General features: G+C 36.0%; 3 protein-coding genes across 13 annotated transcripts in view; 1 reads left to right on the top strand and 2 right to left on the bottom strand.

The window, feature by feature from the left end:
• Fmr1 (synaptic functional regulator FMR1) overlaps positions 1-1,231 on the bottom strand; it is an 11,700-nt gene extending 10,469 nt beyond the window's left edge. For 2 of the 8 annotated variants that reach the window (XM_018455121.1, XM_018455122.1), the window contains exons 1-2: positions 1,114-1,227; positions 612-664 (exon numbers count right to left, since the gene is read on the bottom strand). In XM_018455121.1, coding sequence (XP_018310623.1) covers positions 612-664; positions 1,114-1,164 — 104 coding nt within the window. In that variant the 5' untranslated portion in view covers positions 1,165-1,227. Of the gene's footprint in view, positions 1-611; positions 665-1,113 lie in introns of all 8 variants that reach the window. The other 6 variants (XM_018455123.1, XM_018455124.1, XM_018455125.1 and 3 more) reach the window with 5 other exon arrangements.
• Positions 1,232-4,147: 2,916 nt separating this feature from the next.
• Positions 4,148-9,312, top strand: LOC108727151 (WD repeat-containing protein 44). 3 transcript variants are annotated; one of them, XM_018455134.1, is made up of 7 exons: positions 4,148-4,407; positions 4,983-5,133; positions 5,382-5,523; positions 5,611-6,017; positions 6,104-6,238; positions 6,384-6,671; positions 6,767-9,312. In XM_018455134.1, the coding sequence occupies exons 1-7, from the start codon at positions 4,340-4,342 to the stop codon at positions 8,501-8,503; spliced, it is 2,928 nt and encodes a 975-aa protein (XP_018310636.1). In that variant the 5' UTR covers positions 4,148-4,339; the 3' UTR covers positions 8,504-9,312. The 3 variants fall into 3 exon arrangements, with proteins under 3 accessions (XP_018310636.1, XP_018310637.1, XP_018310635.1); XM_018455135.1 differs by having other exon boundaries at positions 5,382-5,766; positions 5,890-6,017; XM_018455133.1 differs by having other exon boundaries at positions 5,382-6,017.
• A 4,343-nt stretch (positions 9,313-13,655) lies between these two features.
• Positions 13,656-17,649, bottom strand: Phax (phosphorylated adaptor for RNA export). Of its 2 annotated transcripts, XM_018455075.1 has the most exons (5): positions 17,529-17,649; positions 17,263-17,339; positions 15,641-16,250; positions 14,443-14,721; positions 13,656-14,285 (listed from the first exon to the last, which is right to left on the bottom strand). In XM_018455075.1, the coding sequence occupies exons 2-5, from the start codon at positions 17,302-17,304 to the stop codon at positions 14,020-14,022; spliced, it is 1,197 nt and encodes a 398-aa protein (XP_018310577.1). In that variant the 5' UTR covers positions 17,305-17,339; positions 17,529-17,649; the 3' UTR covers positions 13,656-14,019. The 2 variants fall into 2 exon arrangements, with proteins under 2 accessions (XP_018310577.1, XP_018310576.1); XM_018455074.1 differs by lacking the exon at positions 17,529-17,649 and having other exon boundaries at positions 17,263-17,472.
• Positions 17,650-19,038: the final 1,389 nt, after the last annotated feature.

The following is a 19,038-nucleotide window of genomic DNA, read 5'->3' as shown; positions in this document are numbered from 1 at the left end:
AAGAGTGTACACATGTGTACATTTAAACAATACATAACTTTTAAGTTTTTTACCAGAATACAAAATAAAAAAATTATAGATCACTCATATGTTATATATGCATGTCTTATTTCCATATCACTTATTTCGTTGTATACTCTGCATTAAAATTTTTAACGATAAACTTTTAGCCTGTTATTAAAGTTCGCCTCTTCTTTCATTTCGTGTATATCTATTTTTTCCATTGACATATTTCGTTAATATGTAACACAAAAGAGGAAGAGAAATTATTATCTAACATTTTGTATAGTCAATGAATAATATAATTGTAAATATCAAAGGTACATTATATATATGTGCAATATAACAAAATACAAATTATATTCCGCTCTAACACTATAGCTCTAACACTAAGAAATATAGAATAAACCTGTAGATTCATATGAATTTTTATTATTCTACAGTGAGAAACAAGTGAGACGAAAATAAGAAGTTACACAACAAACTATAAAGTAAAGATATCTAGCATAACGTCCACAGATGCGATACATTGTTGTTGTACAAAACATCGTATCAAGCCATAAAAAAATGTACGTTCTTGTCAAACATGGTGAGCGTGAGAAATAACTTACTCATTCTCAAAAGTTACCAAAACTTCGTCGTCAAAGACATCGGTGACAAAGGCCTGAAAAAAGTGATACACGAAACATGTAGTAAGTCGTCTTTGTAGGAATCAGGAGTGTAGCGAGTAGCGCAGGCCAGTTGAACGTAAAATCGCGACTCGTCGGAGCGAAGGGGGAAGACGGGCGAGGTAGAAGGAGGGTGCAGGGAGGGCGATTGTGAGCGTTTACGGGTCCGCATGTCGTAAATTTGGGATAAGGCTAAATTGACGAGTTGACGATGGCACCGCGAGCGCTGATGCACAACGACGCGAGCCAAGAGAAAATCACGCCCTGTCAAACGAGACATGGCGTCGAGGGAAGCCGCGTTACCTCGCGAACATTTGAGGGCCGTGCATTCGCGAAGTACAGGCTTTTGTCCCGCGAGATTACGACCGCGCCGCGGCTCGTGGCTCGGCCTATCCAACGCCCGAGGCTTCCGCCCGCTTTTTTGTATACTTTTCACAGAACGAACCTTATAATACGCTCCGTTTTCGCCGCATACTTCGACTGTGAGATCCTCCATCTTGCTTTTGTGTGACGGTTCGGCTCCTTTACGGCAGGCATGCCGAAGAGCGGGCGCCCGCACGAGTTCGGGGCTGTGAATTTCCTGTGCACCAATCGCGTGGCTCTTTTCCAGACGCCGCGACAGCATTGGGCAACGCCGAAATAGTATCGACAGTGGTGTCAACTACCGAGCACATCGACGACCCCTTTCGCATCGAGCATTTAAACCTCGTGCTAACTAGTAACTTTCTGTTAAATTATCTTAATTTCACCAGTGTATCTAAAGGTTTGTTCGCGTTGCACGCTCCAACATGCTCCAATATGCTCCTACTATAGCTCCTACTCATTCTATCAATCGCGTTGAAGTGAGTAAGAGCTATGGTAGGAGCATATTGGAACATGTTGGAGCATATTGGAACTTGTTGGAGTATGTGACGCGAACGAACCTTCAATTTCGGCGATATGTATGTATAGTCGGGGCCTAAAAAGTTGCAACATTTTTTTTCGATGAGTTTCGGAATGCAACTTGCTCAATGAGCGATTGGTTTTTATTGATGGATCTGGATGGATCGACAGATAAGAACCAATCCCTCGGAGAGTAGGCTGCATTTCAAAACCCATTTAACAAAAAGTGTTGCAACCTTTTAGGCCCTGACTATACAAACATATATATGATAAGAGTATTTAATTAATCATTTTGATGCATATTGTATGTACCAATTTAGTACATCATTCTATGAGGTTCGTTCGCGTCACATACTCCAACAAGTTCCAATATGCTCCTACCAGTTTTTACTCACTCCAACGCGCTTGATACAGTGAGTAGGAGCTATGGTAGGAGCATGTTGGAGCATGTTGGATCTTGCGACGCGAACAAACCTCATTGGCTGCGGTCCACTTGACGCTACAAACGCTCCGAAACGTTTAAGCGACCAATCAGAACAAAGAATTTTACGAATTGACTAATCAAAGAATGCTTCGAAGCGTTTTTAGCGTCAAGTGGATCGCAGCCATGATAATTCAATAAAAAGTAACTAGTTAAGATCTGGAACTAGTTAAAACTACGCATTGGGTGCATTCAGTACTACAGCCGCTTACTGAGCGCTCAGTGAGCGCTTGCATCTTGTTGGTATATCCCGTTAGAACTAAAAATATAGACCAAACAGATACAAGAACTCACTGAGCGGTTGTGGTACTGAATGCACCCATTGAAGATTGAGATTGGGTGCATTCAGTACCACGACCGCTCACTGAGCGCTCAGTGAGCTCTTGTACCTGTTTGGTCTATATTTTTAGTTCTAACGGAATATGCCAATAAGATGCAAGCGCTCACTAAGCGCTCAGTGAGCGGTTGTAGTACCGAATGCACCCATTGAAGATTGAAGATTACAATTTTGACCAGTGAGGACAAAGGAATTTTAGCTTCTATTATTTTGATTGGTCAAATTTCAATCTTTCAATCTTCAATCTCATTAGGTCTGTTCCATCGACATCTAGAATGGACCGCTGATGGCAATGGTGGGGGTAGAAAGATGATTAAAGTGAAAAATTAACAACAACCAATCAGGCTTCAGTAAACAGAGAAAGAACGATCTTATTATTCCTGCCTCTCACTCTAATCATCTTTCTACCCCCACCATTGCCATCAGCGGTCCATTCTAGATGTCGGTGGTCTGTTCGCGTTGCATGAAATCCCCAAATATTTTTGCACTTAAAATGAGATAGATATATATTTGGCCTTGAAAAGAGAGAAAGCGAAGATGTCGAGTGTCAAAGCGGTGTAAGCAACGCGAACAGACCTAATATTCAATGCGTAGTCTGATTCCGGCCTGAGCACTCAATGAGCTCTTGAGTGTATTGGGTGCATTCAGTACTACAATTGAGCTCTCAGTGAGCGGTCGTAGTACTGAATGCACCCATTGGCTGCGTTCAGTAGAGAAAACTAATCAGTTGGAGCTTAGTGATTTCTTCAATGGGTGCATTCAGTACTACAACCGTTCACTGAGTGCTCAGTGAGCGCTTGCATCTTATTAGTATAATCCGTTGGAACTAAAAATATAGATCAAACAGATTCAAGAGCTCACTGAGCGCTCAGTGAGCGGTCGTGGTACTGAATGCACCTAATTTAATTGTTTGCTACCCATAGATCCAATGAGGAACTAAAGGCAAGAACTAATCATTAAAGAATCATTAAGCGCTAACTGATTAGTTTTCTCTGCTGAACGTAGCCATTGGGCGCATTCAGCAGACTCGACAGTTGAGTGAGCGCTCGCTATTGATGTATTCTTCTAGATTTAAAATTCTGATTGGATGAGCTAAAAGAATACACCAATAACAGCAAGCGCTGACTTAACTGTTGAGTCCGCTGAATGCGCCCATTGGCTGCGTTCAGCAGACTCAACAGTTTTGCAACAGTTTTATGATTGGCTGCGTTCAGCAGACTCAACAGTTTTGCAACAGTTTTATGATTGGCTGCGTTCAGTAGAGAAAACTAATCAGTTAGCGCTTAATGATTCTTTAATGATTAGTTCTTGCCTTTAGTTCCTCATTGGATCTATGGGTAGCAAACAATTAAATTAGGTGCATTCAGTACCACGACCGCTCACTGAGCGCTCAGTGAGCGGTCGTGGTACTGAATGCACCTAATTTAATTGTTTGCTACCCATAGATCCAATGAGGAACTAAAGGCAAGAACTAATCATTAAAGAATCATTAAGCGCTAACTGATTAGTTTTCTCTACTGAACGCAGCCAATCATAAAACTGTTGCAAAACTGTTGAGTCTACTGAACGTGCCAATTGGTATCGTCGTACATCGGATGCCGTACGCAGTGTGAATCCTACATTAAGAGGCCAATATTATCGTCTATCTTGTAAGTCTCGTCTATCTTATAAGTCTATGGTCGAAACCTAGCACGGCGCTGGTGCTGCATTCATTTTCCCAATGAAGTATTAAACGTTACGAATGCTACGAGTTTGATCTCATCCTTTTTACTTCGTGGGTATAACTGTCGTGCTGGAGCTGCTGCTGCTGCAAGTCTGCAAATTGAAACATGACTCTGTGCAGTTTACGTTCACGCGATCGCTCCTATTCGGCCACGACCTTCTGGTTTGCTGCTTATCGACGCGCGTGACGTGCGTCAACGATTCCAATGCGAGAACGAGGCAGTTTGCGCGTATTATTCTCTGAGGACGATGTCGGGCAGCAGCGATTCCGAGGAATTTTTCGACGCGGAGGACGATTCGTTTCATCGCTCATCGCGGTAATTGTTGCCTTTCCATCTCTGCTGATCAACGCCGTACGATTATGTCACGAATGACTTGCACCTCTCGCGTGTATTTTTTATACAGATGATTCGTCATATGTGCCTTCGTATGCATATGTACATTGATCGATCGTTTTCCAAACGCGCGCGATGAATCGTGTATGCAAGACTTCGCGTGCACGAGCACTTGGTCGACATGGCATTATTTTATTTTATTTTTTAAACATACTCTCAATGTCGTACGCTCCGACTTTCGCTTGTAAATATAAGGATTTTTTCAATTCGTTACTCGGACAAATGTCAGCCTCAAGATCAAGACATTTAAAGTCGTATAACGTAGTTAAAGTCGAAATATATACTAAAATATTTATAAATTAAAGATTTTTATAAATTATCAATATTGCATTCATCATTCAGTTGTCTGACTTTATTTTTACATATTTGTTATATAGCTATAAGAATACAGCAATTTTGCTGCATTTTAGAAAGCTCGCAATTTTATACACTGCAAGTGAATAAGATATATATAGCTAATTTATAATTAATTATATTAAATTTTGATTGTTGTATAGAAAAGTTAAACAACGTGATTCCATCAGTGCGGAAAGCCATGCTGATAAAATGTTGCAAGTATATAAGCAGGAGGACGATCATGTCTTTGTAAAACCAACTGAACCAAAGAGCCGCGATTCCACAGACTGTGAGCAAAATAAAGAAAAACTAGTGAGTATATTGTTCTAATATTTGTATATAAAATGTTGTTTTAATATATATTGCATAGATTAGATTTTTTCAGAAAAATTGAGCAGGAAAGACATATTGTTTACAATGTTTTAAAATTAGGATAAATTTAATTTAAAAAACACATGTACATCTTTTTATACAGTTTTATGATATTTCACATAAAATACGTGCTTTAGAAAAGGCCACAGCAAGTATTAAAAAATTGTAAAATATAAAATATATTTTAGGACGAAAATGATAAAGAATCCACCACAGACAAAATTGTAGGCAGAAGAAGATTTCGTGAACTTCGGCAACGCATGCAAACGGAAGATGACGATATTCCGATTAATAGTTCTCCTCCGGATAGCCAGACATCTTCCATCGAGGGTGTTTATCCTACTCCTTCAAAAACGACCCATCCGTTCAGAATTATAGAGCATGACACTCTTAGCTTACAAAGTATGACCTCTTTAGGGCGAGTGGGCCGAATTCTGGCGGGAGTCGCAGATAACGCTTCCGGCGTACTTGTATCTGGTATTTCCCAGTGCCCTCCTCCTGCCGCCCTTACCCGCGAGAGTCAGATGTCCTCCATTGCTAGTATTCCGAGCAAAGACGAGGACACAACCTCTGGTAAGGTGTCCCAGTCTTCCAGTGTCCTTACGTTATCAGGGGATGTCCTACAGGAATCCTCTGTTAACAGTACATCCAATTATGCTTCTCACTCGCAAAGTGACAAGACTATTATGCTTCAAGAACCTGATGTCATCGCTAGCACAAAGAATAACGGAAAATCAGTGGAAGATGTTGCGATACCTGGTGTCCCTGTTGCTCCACCGCGTCGTAAAAAAAAAATTAAGACAAATGCACCGGGCGATCTTGCTGTAAGATTTATCAATTATCTTTTCATTGGCGCGGATTAACAAAATCCATTACGCAGATGTAATTTATTCTAAGCAATTAATTTCAGCCCTCTGCAGAAGCGCTTGTTCCCGCATCGCCGCTTCCAAGTCCAGCAAGTACTATAGAATCAATTACGAGAGAATTCGAGCACTCTCTTGATATCCGATCTGCGACGAAAGGTCAATACGTCGTTAAGCCGCAAGTAAATACTCCTCTCATCTTTTTGTTTGCAAATAAGAAAATAGTTTTGTTGCATATTTCCCATTTAAAATTTGTTCATAATTTTTTAAATTTATAAACATACATTATATATACATATATACATATATGGATATATGTTTTGTTAGGATGAAGATAAATTGAAAGCAGAAGGTCCGTCTACCGAGGAACTACAAAGAGTAAAAAGAATGAAAGTAGAATTGCTTAGTCGATCGAGCGAAAAATCTTGTAGTCCGTTAGGATCAGCATCGAGCAATAGTATTGGCCGTTATTCTCTAGGTCCTCATAAAATCTCGGGCTTGAGTCCACAAGGTTCCAAAGAAAGACGTAAATCTGCTGGTGATCAAGATATGGTCAAGCAATTAAATATGTTTGTAAGGACTAGGACAGATTCTGGCAAGCGTCTTACCGATATGGTTAGTCATTCAATTAACCTGTAAACGTAGAGATATATTTCATATTAAGGATATGAAAATAGAACGATATTTTTAAACGTCATATGTTCTTGCAGGAAATCCTGGAACAAGTGCCTGTGACGAATTTAGATACGGGGGAACAGGTGCCATTAAGTATAGCAGAAGATAAATTACCACAATGTATCAATCCTTTGTCATTACATATTATGAGACTTACTAAATCCAAGTACATAAGCAATTCTAGTCTCGAGAAGGAAAAAGAGAGCGATGAGGAAAGCGTCGACAGTAAAATGTCTAGTATACCGCCAGATGAAGATGTATCCGTAGATAGAGTTCGTAAGCGAACGCAAAAATTGAGACGATTCCTAGGATCGACTGTAAAAAAGACCATGGACAAAGCCAAATCGATCGCGCAAGAAGTATCACACGCGAGACATAAGGAAGATGTCATGGATATAGTAGACGAAGTCTATCCTGGTGAACAACAGTACATAAAATTAAAGGCATCAAATAGCCACAAAGGTCCGTATGAATTCAGTTGTCTGCAACACGTTCAAGATCTTAGTGGGGAACACGTAGGACCTGTTTGGTGCATGAAGTTCTCAGCCTGCGGTCGATTGTTAGCCACAGCAGGACAAGATCGTGTTCTAAGGATTTGGGTTCTACGAGACGCCTTTACGTATTTTCAAGACATGCGAACCAAATATAATGCGGAAAAAGTCAGTCCTACCCCTTCGCAGGAATCGTTAGTCTCGCAGCAATCCATGGAAGATCCTAATATCGTGGCTAGTGCCTTCAACGAGATAGAAGGAACAAAAAGTCCATTCATGCCAAAGCCATTTTGCACATATACCGGCCATACCTCGGATCTGCTCGACGTCTCGTGGTCCAAAAACTATTTCGTTTTATCTTCATCGATGGATAAAACTGTACGGCTTTGGCATATATCCCGTAAAGAATGCTTATGTTGCTTTCAACATATCGACTTTGTCACCGCCATAGTATTCCATCCGCGAGACGACCGATACTTTCTCTCAGGATCGCTGGACGGCAAATTACGTTTATGGAATATTCCAGATAAAAAAGTTGCAGTATGGAACGAAGTGGACGGGCAAACAAAGTTGATTACTGCGGCAAACTTTTGTCAAAATGGAAAATTCGCAGTTGTGGGGTCATATGACGGTCGTTGTATATTCTATAATACCGATCAATTGAAATACCATACTCAAATACACGTCCGATCAACAAGGGGAAAAAATTCCACTGGCCGTAAGATCAGTGGAATCGAGCCGATGCCAGGAGAAGACAAGATATTGGTTACATCGAATGACAGTCGCATTCGTCTGTACGATCTGAGAGATTTGAATCTGTCTTGCAAATACAAGGGATATGTTAACATCAGTAGTCAAATTAAAGCAAGTTTCAGCCCGGACGGACAATATATAGTTAGCGGTTCTGAAAACCAGTGCATTTATATCTGGAAAACCCATCATGATTATTCCAAATTTTCTAGCGTTCGTAGAGATCGAAATGATTTCTGGGAGGGCATAAAGGCACACAATGCTGTAGTAACGTGTGCCGTATTCGCACCAAATCCAGATAGTATTATCAAGCAAATCGAAGCGAGAGAACAATGGGAAAACAAGGAGGATCCAAAAGGTATAGATAGCTCCAACATAGATGTGGTTCCTGTTGATCCTGTCGTTGAGCAACGCACTAAAGGCTGCGGAGGCCACGTCCTCGTAAGCGCCGATTTCAATGGGTGTATAAAGGTTTTTTTAAACAAGACAAAACCAAAGCACAGCTCCCTACCGGCATCTGCACTCGTGTAACGTAATGTCATCTATGCAGCAATTGTATCAATCAAGAACAAAAATGTACATACGAGTGTATTTTCGCGCGTGCGAACGCTTTTATCTTCGTTCGCCTATCGCAAGTTTCACTATGGGCTTGTCTCAATACCAGACTTGTATACAAACTTTTTTTTAACGGTATTTTTACGCCACGTGCAAGTATTATTTCATCTTCGTGCGTGCACACGCGTCCGCGCGCGCGTGTCTATCCGTGTGTGTGTGTATGAGTGTGAGTGTAAGTGCGAGTGTGTGTGTAAATAGTTTTAAGCGATAATGTATATTAATGACAAAGATTTTTTTCTTGAAATCCTGCTTAAATGTTTAAATTTAATCTGATATCTGTCAATTCCAAATATAATACGCTCTAATGGAGATACTGTAATGTAAATTCCACTGAAAGTTTTATCGCATCAGGTGAAAAAATTTTGTACATTTTTATATTTTCGAATATTTTCTCTGCCAATGGACGTCTAAAAAGTTTTTTCTATGTTTTACTTTCTATTCTTATCATGATTCGACGGTGCTGGCTCACTGTTACCAAAACAAATAAAGTTACTAATATCCCACGAGAGAGATTTATCAAAATTATGTCGTAAAATGATAACGATAAATCGTCAATGAGAACACATTGACAAATTGTTCTTATATCGAATTATTCTCATATATGTATGTACGATAAAGACACACTATGAAGGCAAGAGCACCTTGGTGAAAACGAAGTATAAAAAAATATACACATATATAATGAAAAAATACCCAAATAACTTATTTCATTCGTTATATGTCAGACTCGCAGAGAGATCTATAAAAGAAATTTCATTATTTATCAATAGACGTTAAATAAGAGTTGCTAATTTTTATAAATATCGAATCGAATTTTGCAAAATCCTAACGCTTTTTAAAAATTGCATTCTTCTTGAACATAATAGGTGTAAGTGTAACACATCGAAGACAATATCAAAGATATTTAAAAGCTACAGTACATCATGGTTTTTTTCTACTGGAAAACATTCTACATTTAGATAATGTAATTAAACGCCATATAATATATATATATATATATATAATTTTTCATCGTAGAATTTTATAGTAACATTTATTATTAACATAGTAACATATGAGATGTGCTACAATTGGACATTGCGCAATATATATACACACACACAGTGTCCCATTTTAATTGTCCTAGATAAATATCTCGAAAAATACATAAGGATACGGAAAAATATGTTTCGGTTGAAAGTGATTTTAAGGGGTAGTGACGTATTTTTTTAAATGGAATGGCCTCCACTTTTTTAAATGGAATTATTTTTTACATGATATTTCTTTAATTATTTTGCATATAAAAGTATTAACGTACGATTGTAAAAAAATTAATAGTTTACGAGATATTTAATATTTCATGTCAATATGTGAATAAAATATAAAATATCTTGTAAAAAACTATTAGTTTTTTTATATCTCTATCTTAATATTTTTATATGCAGAATAATTAGAGGAATCATATTATGCAAAACAAATCGTACAATTTCATTTAAAAAAGTGAAGGTGATCTTTATATTTTTTTGGTGTCAGAAAAAAAAACGTGATTAAAATTTCCCTCGAAATCTTTCATCTGAAATATTCTTGAGGCTTTCATCTGAAACATTTTTCTGTATCTTCCAAATTTTTCAAGATATTTGCATGGATAAATTAAAATGGGACACCCTGTATATACTTATACATAACACATGCATCAGTTTCCACGATTTATCGTATTCTTGGAAGAAAAATGACACAAATAAAAAATATGAAATTGGGTTCAGAAGAGGAGAAAGAAAATTGCATATTTTAAAATTATTTATTATGGCAATATTAAACATAAGTTAACTAAGAGCTAATGATAGATTGCTTGTTTCAAGTTCCTTAGACGTAACGTAGGTTAATTTTGTTACGATATTGCGTTACTTTTAAAAATTATTCATATTTGTGTCATTTTTCCCCTGTATTATGTTTCTTTGAGATGTATTTAGATTTTTCTTAATTAAAGGCCATATTTAGAATACAATCTGTATAATATGAAATTCAAAAAATTTGACTTGTGTGATTTTTCTTACACAGGTACAATATGTAATTTGCATTGGTATTTTATTGATATTTTATGTAGAAATTGTCATATGCTCACGATACTCATTGATTTAGAATTTAACGTGCGTGCGTGCGTGCGTGCATTCGTGTAAAAATTGCGTGAAAGGACAATGTTCAGTCCTCCTTGTCTAAGACTGCACATACGATATTTGTTTTTCTCTGTATAATTCATAGTATACGTAATTTGGAAACATTCATAATTGGAGCCGTCGAAATATTCGGAACAAGTTTATTGCCACAGTTGTAAAATAATTAAAATTTGCAGCGACCAGCAGGTACAAGTTTTACAGATAGTGTAAAATATGTTTAAATTGTATCGCGATTACAATGTACATACCTACGCAGGGAAAAATTGTAATTATTTTATGTATACGCAATTGTAAATATAATAGTGCATCGATAATGTTGTACCGACAATATGAAAATATCCAAGAGAAATTTGATTTAATTGAAAATTTAAGTTAATCATCATCAAAGATTATCATAAGAGCATGAGCTGACATAAGACAGCATCATAAAACATAGAAACAAAGCATATGTATTTTAAATTACATTTATTCGTTTTACGTTTTACTTTAGATGAATATAATTTATTGTTTTTTTTTTTATTCCTTTAATTATGTATGTATATGTATATATGTATATATACAGATTGTTCCCGAATGTTCTAGGCACTTTGAGATTTTATTTTGAACAAAAAGTTTCCTATAAGTCGAAAAATGCTTCCTTAAAAAGTTAGCTCCCAAAACCTCTGAAATCACGATTATTTATACATTTTTACAAATGTCAGAGAAAGTATATGTTTTTTAACAAAAATTACTAAAACAAAAGTTGTACTGAATTAAATTATCTTTTAAATGAGATTAAAATGATTATGATACGTTTTATAGGTTTTGAGATAACCAATATCAAAAAGTGTTCCTCGGCTATCGACAGTAAAGCTTTTTTAAAAATACTCTGATTTTTTCTGTAAAATTTAGTTTCTTTTTTCTACTCTTCTTTTTATTCTCCAATAATGTATAAAGAATAAGCATAAATATAAAGAATATCTTTAAAAAAGTTCTACTGTCGATAATAGAAAAAATACTTTTATACATTTGAAATTATCTCAAAACGGAATGTTGATACTACAATCATTTTGATCTCATTTGAAAGATAATTGAATCTTCTACAACTTTCGCTTCGATACTTTTTGTTAAAAAACGCACACATTGTGCCCCTGATATCTGTAAAAATATGTAAAACAATTGTGATTTCAGAGATTTTTCGGACGCAAACTTTTTAAGGAAGTATTATTCGACTCATATGTATCGGAAACTTTCTTTTAGAGTTAAATTTCCTATAAAATCTGAAAATCTGGTCAAAGACGTTGGAAGACACTCTGTATATATGTATACATATATACAGGGTGTCCGGTGAATGTCGGTAACATGCTTAAGTTTGGATCTTCCTTTGTAGGAAGGAAGGGAGGATGAGAGTCGGGGGTGGGAATCGTGCGCAGAGAGGAGGGGAGATGAGAGTCGCTTCGCATGGAAACTGGAAAGTCGTGCGTCCCTTGGCAGAAAGCTCCCTGCTTGGGAGCGCGCGATTCTCACCTTCCTTTCTCCCTACAAAGGGCGCACGACTCTCACCCCCGACTTTCATCCCTCTTCCCCCTGTAAAGGGGCGCGCGACTCTCCCCCCTCCTCCCCTGAAATATAATATTTTTAAAGTGAAATATAGGCAAAATGTTATTTATGTGTTGAATAAATATTATGAAAAACGAGAATGATCTCATGTGTTCCAAAGTTCTGTGTATACAAATTGCTTTGTTGATAACTTTTTAACGAATAGCGAGCGACGGAAAAGCTCAATGACCTTGAGGGTCAAGGTCAAGGTCACTCGGAAGTCATTTAGAGCTGACTGTGTAAAGGTGAACATTTACCAATGATTTTGCTGAAAATGAGAAAATGATTTTGCTGAATCTAGTTCATTACACGTAAATTTTGCTGCTAGCAGTCCAGGTTTCTATAGTTAAAGGTTGACTGTTAGTCTACATAAAGTTTCGGGAAAGGAGCTTCTCTGACTTGAACGTGGAGCCAGAACGGAAGTACTGCACCAGGTCGCATCAGTCATCTGAAAGAGTTAAAAAATCGATTTTCCTATTCAAAAAGAATATTGCGAAGGGTTGCTATCGGCTCCGAGAGGAACATCTCGAATTATTTTAAAACATCAACTATAGTTGGAACTTGGAGTCCCGATCCTCGTTTGCGCAAGGAGCCTGCATTGACTCTGGGATTATTGCTTGGAAGGAATTTGACTGATTGTGAGTCAAACGTGTGGCTTTTTCCCCGAAGAAGCTGTCACAGGATCGTTTGATCCAAATTTATCGCATGGTATTGTGATCCTTTACATTGGGTCGGAAATCTAGACAGGGGAATTTTAAGAAGAAAAAGAAAGAATATCTCTACTGGATAGACTCGAAAACCATCGAGTAACAAATTTCAATTTAATCCTACAAGAAAAGTAAAGAAAAATGTGTGCTTCAAAAGGTTAAATTGTGCTCTTGTTTTTATGATAAAAAAAATCATTGATATAATTATAATCTATCCAGTAGAAAAAAACATTGCTCTGTAATCGTGCAAAATTTGAAAGCGATACATTCAATAGTTTTTGTTTTATCACTTCTATTAGATCGAACAATGTTGTTTCGAGAAAAACGCGTTTAAAGTTTCAAGTTTACTTTTTTTATTACTTATATTTACCACGTTAAGGCTTCAATACAATATTCTACATACTTGGGGCTGCCAAATTATGCAAAAAAAATTTTTCAATTTTTTTACCCTAGCAAGGTAGAATGGACCCTTAACATATAGTTACTTGACAAAACTCTTTCTATATCACTGTTTTCAGTCTATTTATCGTTTACAAACATGTATGTGATAAATCGTGAAGATCGTAGTACAGAGTGCATAGTATGACTCTATGCTGAAGATCCAAGGTTTAAATCCATCCAGAACATCAAATTTTATTTGATTGCCACTTCTCGAAAAGCAATGGCAAACCTCCGAGAGTATCTTTGCTGTTTGGATTCGGCGTTAAAAAAGTTGTAGATCAATATCAATGGAAATATGTATGTACATACTCGTCAACACACATGGTAACACGCCTTTAATGCCAAACTCCCTTCTTTCAAAAACCATGTAGAATAGAAAAGATTGAAAGAGGCAGATATCCAGCAATGGACGAAATCAGGTTGATATAGAATATATGTGATAAATATATACAAATTATACACATATGTATTCTTCATGCGATTGGGGTTACAAACATTTATTTGTACAAATCATTGTTAAGGTATGTGCAAACGCAAGATCAAGTATGTAATCTTAGAGTACTTCCATGCTATCTATGTCCACTCCAATATCGAGAAAATCATCGTTATAATCTTGAACCTGTCTTTGTACCAATGGATGTTCAGAATGATCTGGATCATCCGTTACAGGACTGGGTGGTGGATTTGATACGGTGCGATCGGAATCTACTGGCATTCTGTCCATGCCTTCGCCACGTCGCAGTCTTGCTTCTTCTGCGATTTGTCTCGTCGAGAGTTCCGCTCTTGTTAATAAAGCTGGTAAATCCTTTTCAGATCCATCTATAATTTTAAGACAAATTGTAAGTTAATGTTATCTCTCTCTCTCTCTCTCTCTCTCTCTCTCTCTCTCTCTCTCTCTCTCTCTCTCTCTCTCTCTCTCAAAATATATATTATATATATATATGTTATTTTATTTAAAATGAATATTATAATTTACCTTTAAAACTTCTCATTAATTCCTGTTCCCTCTTCTGTCGTCCTGAATCACCAGTTTTCCTTCTTTGTTCGCTGGTCTCTTTTTGGTCATAATAAAATATCTCCCTTATTTTTTCTTGAGGAATATGTTTGTCATTTTTCACCAACCAAAAGTATACTCCACCAGCAGTCCTTCTACGAGATCCATTCATTATTAACATTCCACCATCTTCTTCGATCTTCTTTGTTTTTTGGAAAAAATCAATAGCTTTCTGTTTACCAATTATATCCACCACTCGTTCTACAACAGAAAACAAAACATATGTAAATAAACATTAACTATAAAACGGACTCTTGAAATTAAAACAGAAAGAATCAAACGAGGCTAATGAGAGTACAAGGCATATATTAATTGAATTAAAATCAATTAAAATTGTGATGACATCTTGACAATACAATAAATTTGTAAAGTTTTCATATTACTTTTTGCACACTATTAACTGCATTGTACTCCCATTAGCCTTGATTTTTTTTGTTTTATATTATAAATAAGGTATCTAATATTTATTTAAATGGATTAAACATTTGAGGAGTAGACTTTCAAAATGCGTTTTGTTCAAAATTTATAATTTTCAGAAAACGAGAAAGAAACTCCGCACACAAGAAAATTACACACTTTACAGAAAATAACAATTATATCAATTAGTAGGATGTGAAATATTAAACAAAATTGCTAAACAATTGCTAAAAATGTTAGACAAATGCATTTTGTTTGTCTCTAGTTAAAAAACATAATGCACTTCAAAATGTTTGTTTTTTCAGCATATAAATTACCAATGAAAAAATGCCAGCTAAACATCTTAGAGTAGCTTATAATACGAGTCTTTCAACACTGAACACTACACTGTAGCGTCTCTAACTAAAAAAATGAAATTCTGGACAAAATGCATTTCTGCTCTTCATTTATTATCAGATGCATAAGTCACAAAGATGTTTTTTCACAATCTTATTATAATGTACAACTTGTAATAAAGTAATCAGTTATCATATAATCAAATTGAAACAAGAATTTTCTTAGTTTTAATAAAAGTTACATTTGTGTTATCTCTCTTCTGTGGTTTGATTTGTAAAAAAGAGACATTTTCAGCTTATAATTTAAAAACTACTAATGTTTTCAACATTTTCTGAAATATTTGTATATTTTGATAATATTTTCTTACTTATGAGAAGTTCTTTCCTTTCGCTGAGCTTATTGGTTATGTCAGTAGCGACGTCGGCTTCTGTTGAATCCACAGTTGTAGACAAATCTGCTATTATTCTAACCGAACCTTTTTGATTATCCATGGAGTTTCTCCTTTTTCCTAATCTAAATTTTACATCACGTCGGTCTGAATTTGTTCTTTTATTAGTTAATCTACGTTCGATATCCTTTTCTTCGTCAGAACTATTATTATTACGAGGTTCCCTGCCATTTTCTGCGTATCGTAGAGTAAAATTGTAACTTTCAACATTACGTTCTTGATACAACTTTTTAGTAACACCACATGACGTTAAATCTTCGGTCAAAGATTCTTCCTGCATTTGAGTACACCATACTTTGTATTTATCATTTTTGGTTGGCAAATCCTTCCACAAATGCTTATTCTTTTTCAATTTAAGTTTTGGTTTTTTAACATTAGTCTGTATGGAATCCGAGTCAGAATCACTTTCAGAATCTGCAGAGTGATCAGATTCATCACTGTATCTCATTTTTGTACATGTGTCTGTGACAGGTATCTGCTTTATGTGAGGTCTTTGTAAAATTTTATAAGTTTCAAAAACATCGCTGGGCTATATAAAGAAATAAAATAATCATTAAAAAAATATATTTGTTAATGCCAAAGCAAATTTATGTTATACAATGATATATAAGAGAGGATAGTGAAAGTATAAAATTAACATTGTGCGATGTATTGTATTATGGAATCTTTCCAGCTAGGAGACACAATTAAGCATAGTATCAGGAATACTATGTAAAGTTATTTGTTTCAAAGGGCTATTAAATTTTTATAACACACTACAATTTTGTATCTTTTCTAAATAGTTAATAGCCAAGTATTTGACACATAAACCTTTATTTTAGCAACGAATACATACTCATACATGGTATGACACAGTATCAACTTGCAGTTGAAACGATGCTTAATCTTTTTACCACTATAGTGAAATAAAGGAAAAGTCTCATGCATGTATGTCAAAATATTACCAAATGTAATCTTGAAAATTCTCATCGGAACATCACTCTTAGAAAAATAAATGATAATGAAATATAAAAATTCTGCATCGTGAAGTGATATAAAAATGACACAAACAGCATTTTAGGTGTATACAATTATGTTGACTTGTTATAGTTGGAAAACACGAAATCATACACTGTGTTACACAATGTTGCCAGTGTCCCTTACTGAAAAGCTCTCTATATAAGTAACAAAACATGATTTGGATTATACAACGATACTGTACTTCGTTTATCTCTTCGATGTTTAAAACTTAGATATCTAATGAATACACTTTGGTAAACGTTACAAATTTATTTAGACATTCGAAGAAATAAAAGTTAAGATTACTTCGTCAACGCATTGTACTCCGCTTTCCTGTATTTCGTTTTATATTATTGCAATACATTCTACATAGCAAATGTGCATATCTAAACTACATGATAAAAATAATTACATTAATGTAGAAAATGATATAAATTTCAAATTAATAATTTGGAAAATAACATTAGTTTATTGAATATGTAAAAGATTATATTTATATAGGTTACATTAGTATTTTAAATAAAAATTTGTCAGTATCTAACCTCATCGATGATTTCACCATCTTCTAATGGTTCCGCTTCCATTCTCTTTGAGTAGGAAAATTTATCTTTCTCTGTTTCTTTATAATTATAAAAAACGTTTTACAACACACATACGCACGAGTACGCGCATACACTCATCCACGCAAGTTAATGCTCTTTAAATAAAAAAAGAAGAAACTCTATCCCGACGAAGCTTCAAATATTTATCAATGCGTCGTATATATTTCTATCTGATTTTCATGACACAATGGAAAATTTTCATACTATCTGCTTCTCATGGACAACGTCAATAAATTTTTATGTCAAGTCCAAAATTCTGAACGATTAAAGGGATGGTTTCACCGTCTCTGATTAACTCGTCTACTGTAGAACCTGCGTTTCATAAAACACATGCTGCACATAATGATATATAATTTTATTCTTGTTGTTCATCAATTTGTTCACCGAATATTAAACAATAGTTCTCTGTTCGCGTTAGGCCCTGCGCACAATAGAAAGAATAAGGAATTAGGAATAAACGATTCTAACCTATCAGAAATCGGATACATCGGAATACACGGTTTCTAATAGGTTGAAATCGTTTATTCTTTATTCCTAATTGCTTATTCCTTCTATTGTGCGCAGGGCCTTACTTGCACTTTTTGCACTTAGCATCTACGGTCGGTATTCACAGTCGGTTCTTATTTCAAGACCGTCTTAAGTAATGTCTTAATATGCTAATGCGGCTCTTTTATTGGTTCATAACACCTCAAGGCTGAACTTGAGATGATCTTGAATATAAGAACTGACTATGAATACCGGCCTATGTATTCTCTCTTTTCAACATCCGAATATATATTTATCTCGTTTTAAGTGTAAAAATTACTGGAGATTTCAAGCAATATATATATATATATATTTCAAGCAACGCGAACAGACCTAATGCGGGGTATACAATAGAAGTAGTAGCGGTTGTAGGGTCTTAAGTCGTAGAAAATTGACCAATCACAGTCGAATATGAGAAGAATAATCAACTGTGATTGGTCAATTATCTACGACTTAAGACCCTACGACCGCTACGACTTCTATTGTAGACCCTGCATAAAGCCGGCGGCACATGATGCTTGTTTTTCTTGCTGGATTGCTAGTTAGTTAAGTCCGGATCTATAATAGGTGTTTTAAGCCTTGAGCCATAAGAAATTGACCAATTACAGTCAAATCCGAGGGGAATAGTCGACTGTGATTCGCCCATTTCTTATGGCTTAAGGCTTAAAACCTTATTGTAGATCCAGGGTAAGGCCATCACACGTACAAAAATTTTAGTCGTAATCGTAATGGCGCGGTCCCATGGTGCGGAATTGGTGGAACGATGTCCGTCCAATCACAAGCATTCCGTCAATTGCTCTCCGCCGATATGTCTTTTCTAAACCAATCACGAGCGTTCCGCCAATTCCTCATTGCGCCGATTCCGCATCATGGAATCGCACCGTAAGGCCGTAAGCGAATCAGCTAATCACAATCGAGCATTTTAAAACGCGAGATCGTAATTTTGATTGTGATCGATCGATTTGCTTACGATCTAACGATTACGACTAAAATTTTTGTACATGTGAAGCTGGTTCTACATTAGTCGCATCGCAATGTCGCAAGCGTGTCGCAAGCGTTATGATCCAATCAGTTCGGATCTACAATAGGTGTTTTAAGACTTAAGTCATAAGAAACTGATCAATTACAGTCGAATCCGAGGGGAATAATCGACTGTGATTCGCCCATTTCTTATGGCTTAAGGCTTAAAAC

The sequence above is a fragment of the Mycetomoellerius zeteki genome, unplaced genomic scaffold, assembly GCF_001594055.1.
Source record: "Mycetomoellerius zeteki isolate Tzet28-1 unplaced genomic scaffold, Tzet1.0 scaffold470, whole genome shotgun sequence".
Classification (NCBI taxonomy): domain Eukaryota; kingdom Metazoa; phylum Arthropoda; class Insecta; order Hymenoptera; family Formicidae; genus Mycetomoellerius; species Mycetomoellerius zeteki.
Note: the sequence above shows the minus strand (reverse complement) of the source record. Positions and strands in the feature narration are given on the sequence as shown.

What these genes read in the sequence shown, in the direction of transcription:
- LOC108727151 (XM_018455133.1), top strand. Translation starts at nt 4,340, where the DNA reads ATGTCGGGCAGCAGCGATTCCGAGGAATTTTTCGACGCGGAGGACGAT. An exon ending in AGCAAAATAAAGAAAAACTA is followed by an intron (nt 5,134 to 5,381) that starts GTGAGTATATTG and finishes AATATATTTTAG; the next exon opens with GACGAAAATGATAAAGAATC. An exon ending in GCAAGCGTCTTACCGATATG is followed by an intron (nt 6,672 to 6,766) that starts GTTAGTCATTCA and finishes ATGTTCTTGCAG; the next exon opens with GAAATCCTGGAACAAGTGCC.
- Phax (XM_018455075.1), bottom strand. Translation starts at nt 17,304, where the DNA reads ATGGAAGCGGAACCATTAGAAGATGGTGAAATCATCGATGAG. An exon ending in ATGGTGAAATCATCGATGAG is followed by an intron (nt 16,251 to 17,262) that starts GTTAGATACTGA and finishes TTCTTTATATAG; the next exon opens with CCCAGCGATGTTTTTGAAAC. An exon ending in ATTAATGAGAAGTTTTAAAG is followed by an intron (nt 14,286 to 14,442) that starts GTAAATTATAAT and finishes TTAAAATTATAG; the next exon opens with ATGGATCTGAAAAGGATTTA.